This window comes from Melospiza melodia, chromosome 7 (assembly GCF_035770615.1).
Source record: "Melospiza melodia melodia isolate bMelMel2 chromosome 7, bMelMel2.pri, whole genome shotgun sequence".
In the NCBI taxonomy this organism is placed as follows: Eukaryota; Metazoa; Chordata; class Aves; order Passeriformes; family Passerellidae; genus Melospiza; species Melospiza melodia.
The window spans coordinates 5,024,559-5,028,162 of record NC_086200.1 but is presented as its reverse complement, the minus strand read 5'-3'; the positions used below and the strand labels follow the sequence as shown (position 1 = coordinate 5,028,162).

The 3,604-nt window shown below is 56.2% G+C and overlaps 1 protein-coding gene across 1 annotated transcript; it reads left to right on the top strand.

Annotated features, from left to right (window-relative positions):
- Positions 1-785: 785 nt before the first annotated feature.
- On the top strand, positions 786-1,304 carry LOC134420468 (olfactory receptor 14J1-like; the record flags this gene model as incomplete). Its single annotated transcript, XM_063160635.1, has 1 exon — positions 786-1,304. A coding segment is annotated over exon 1 (519 nt), but the record flags the coding sequence as incomplete, so codon positions are not given.
- Positions 1,305-3,604: the final 2,300 nt, after the last annotated feature.

Sequence of the window (3,604 nt, the reverse complement as noted above, 5' to 3'; positions counted from 1 at the left end):
TGAGGTTTTGGCTTCAAATGTGGAGCTGGGCTGTGGTGGATCCATCTGCTCTCACCAGGACCTGGTGACATTATAGGGGAATCATTGGAATGTGGCCCCCCTCCACCTGAGAAAGGTTAAAGCGCAGAGAAACTCTGAACAGGTCAGAATGTGAGACCATCTACCCGCACTTTACATTCATCACTTTGCCTCACAGAATGCACTCTGTTTCCCTGGGGGCAGCGGAAATTCTGAGGCTTTCTGATATCCAAGAACAGCAGCAGAGAAAGGGAGAAGCTTTTTAAAAGAACCCCAGAACACCAAAGAAAAAAAAAAAAGAGTGTGTGTGTCTATTCCAGAGGAGGGTATATGGGAAATGGCTTTTATTTTGGTGACAGGTACCTCCTCTAAATCCTTGCTGTCCTTTCTTCATGAACAGGTCCCCATGGCCAGCGGCAGCAAATGTCCAACAGCAGCTCCATCAGCCACTTCCTCCTGCTGGCACTGGCAGACACGCGGCAGCTGCAGCTCCTGGACTTCTGCCTCTTGCTGGGCATCTCCCTGGCTGCCCTCCTGGGCAACGGCCTCATCATCAGCGCTGTAGCCTGGGGCCACCACCTGCACACGCCCATGTTCTTCTTCCTGCTCAACCTGGCCCTCAGCGAACTGGGCTCCATCTGCACAACTGTCCCCAAAGCCATGCACAATTCCCTCTGGGACACCAGGGACATCTCCTACACAGGATGTGCTGCCCAAGTCTTTCTGATTTTTTTTTTCTTGCAACAGAGATTTGTCTCCTGACCATCATGTGCTACGACCGCTATGTGTCCATCTGCAAACCCCTGCACTACGGGACCCTCCTGGGCAGCAGAGCTTGTGCCCACATGGCAGCAGCTGCCTGGGCCAGTGCCTTTCTCAATGCTTTGCTGCACACAGCCAATACATTTTCCCTGCCCCTGTGCCATGGCAATGTCCTGGGCCAGTTCTTCTGTGAAATCCCTCAGATCCTCAAACTCTCCTGCTCCAAATCCTACCTTAGGGAATTTGGGCTGCTTGCTGTTAGTGCCTGTTTATCATTTGGTTGTTTTGTGTTCATTGTTTTCTCCTATGTGCAGATCTTCAGGGCTGTGCTGAGGATCCCCTCTGAGCAGGGACGGCACAAAGCCTTTTCCACCTGCCTCCCTCACCTGGCCGTGGTCTCTCTTTTCTATAGCACTGGCACATTTGCCTACCTGAAGCCCCCCTCCATCTCCTCCCCATCCCTGGATCTGGCCCTGTTAGTTCTGTACTCAGTGGTGCCTCCAGCCCTGAACCCCCTCATCTACAGCCTGAGGAACCAGGAGCTCAAGGCTGCAGTTTGGAGACTGAGGACTGGATGGTTTCTAGAACATTAAACCTCTGGCCAGTATTTGCAAATCACTTGTAATAAAAGTAACCTTTAATACTTCTTGTTATTTTCATTTTGGAGGTTCTTTGTCCTTGTTTAAAATTTTAAATATTTTCTACAAAGTGATGTCATTGTTTGTGCCAACTTGGTGTTGCCAGTGCTGCTGCCGTGGCCCTGCCCCACTGCCCTGGTGGCCCTGGTGTTGCTGCAGGGCCTGAGTGCTCTCGGGGCCGGGCACAGCCCTGGGGGTGGCAGTGCCGGGGCTGCAGCAGGGACAGGCCATGGGCACTGCGGGGGCAGCGCTGACGCCTCAGGCCAGGCCCTGGGGGCTCCAGGCTCCTTGCCCAGGCTCTCTCAAGAACACGCCCAGGCCAATGCTCAGCACAGAAAAATCCTGTGAGCAGCCCCAGGCTGGCTGTGGGTAGGCTGGGGGCAAACAGCATGGCTGGGGCTCTGCAAGGGCCCTGGGGCAGACGGGAAGGAGCAGCAGAGCAGGGGCTGATCCATCCCCACTGCTGCACAGCCCAGGGCAGCATCTCAGAGTGTCTTCATGGACCTGCCAACAACATCCCCCCTCTGCAGCCCTGGCCTCTCCCCCATCTCACACAGGTGCCCCATCCTTGCAGGCACAGACACGGCAGCACTGGCTCAGCAGCCCCTGTTTGCATTGCACAGATCAGGGGGAGCACCCCCATGCTGTTGGTGTGGGGACATGAACCTGAGGCAGCACAAATGCCATCAGCCCCTGGGGCCAGCAAGGGCTGGGGGACACCAGGGAAACCACTCAGCTTTGTCCTGGCCTCTGCAGTCAGCCAGAAAGTTTGTTCCCATCAGCTGGGAGTTTCCTGTCCCACTGCAGACGCTGTTGCTCAGAGCCAGGGCTGCGTGGCAGCCACCTCCAAACTGCCCTGAGCATTTCCTTGGCTTCACTTTCCTTTACTTTCTTTACTCTTTGCTTTCTTTACTCTTCCTGCTACAAATTTCTTTGCTTTCTTTACGCTTCCTACTACACATTTCTTCTTATTTCCCACCCCTCTTCCCTGCCCTGCAAACAGCCCATCCCTGTTCACCCTTTCCTCTCTGGCCCCACTCCCCATTGCAGTTCCTGACTTGGCACCATGGGAACGTCCCTTGGGCAGCAGGATCATCCTACAAGTGCTGCAGGAATTTTCTGCAGGCTCCTGCAGTGCCTGGTGCTGCTCCCTTGCCAGAGGCACCCCAGGCCAGGGGGGCCCATCTGGGCTGCTGTGTCTGGCTCTGGGGCTCCCTGTTCTGGGCAGTGAGGAGGAGCTGCAGAGGCTCTGCTGGACGGACAGGATGGGCTTTGGGGCTGGCAGGAGAAGCTGAGGGACCTGGGCTGCTGGAGCTTCTGAAGAGGAGGCCCAGGGCTCCTCCTGCAACTGCTCCAAGGGTGGTTCCAGAGAGTCACAGAATCAGCGATGTTGGATAAGACCTTGGAGATCATCAAGTCCAACCTGTGCCCTGACACTGCCTTGTCTCCCCTGAGCCTCCTTTTACCCAGGATAAACAACTGCAGGTCCCTCAGCTGCTCTTCACAGGAGTTGGTAGTTTGTGTTCCAGACGCCTTCCCAGCCCTGTTGCCCTTCTCTGGACACGCTCCAGCCCCAGCCCTGTTGCCCTTCTCTGGACACGCTCCAGCCCCTCCATGTCCTTCCTAAATTGGGGGGCCCACAACTGAACACAGCACTCAGGGTGCTGCCCAAGCAGTGCCCAGCACAGGTGAAGAATCCCTGCCCTGCTCCTGCTGGCCACACCATTCCTGAGCCAGGCCAGGAGCCATTGGCCTTCTTGCCCCCCTGGGCACTCTGCTGGCTCATGTCCAGCCTGCTGTCCATCAGTCCCTGCAGGTCCCTTTCTGCCTGGCTGCTCTCCAGCCACTCTGTCCCCAGCCTGTAGCGCTGCAGGGGTTGTTGTGGCCAACATGCAGGGCCCAGCACTTGGACTTGTTAAACCTCACCTTGTTGGATTTGGTTCCTGGATCCAGCCTGTCCAGGGCCCTCTGCAGAGCCCACCTACCCTCCAGCAGATCCACACTCACACCCAGCTTGGTGTCATCTGCAAATTTGCTGATGCTGGACTCAGTCCCCTCATGCAGATCATCAGTGCAGACATTGAAATCCACGCTGGCTGGCTCTGATCCCTTGGCCATCCTGTGGGTGCCCTGTGATGGCACTCAAGGTGATCTTTTCCATAACCTTGCTGGGCACCCAGGGCAGG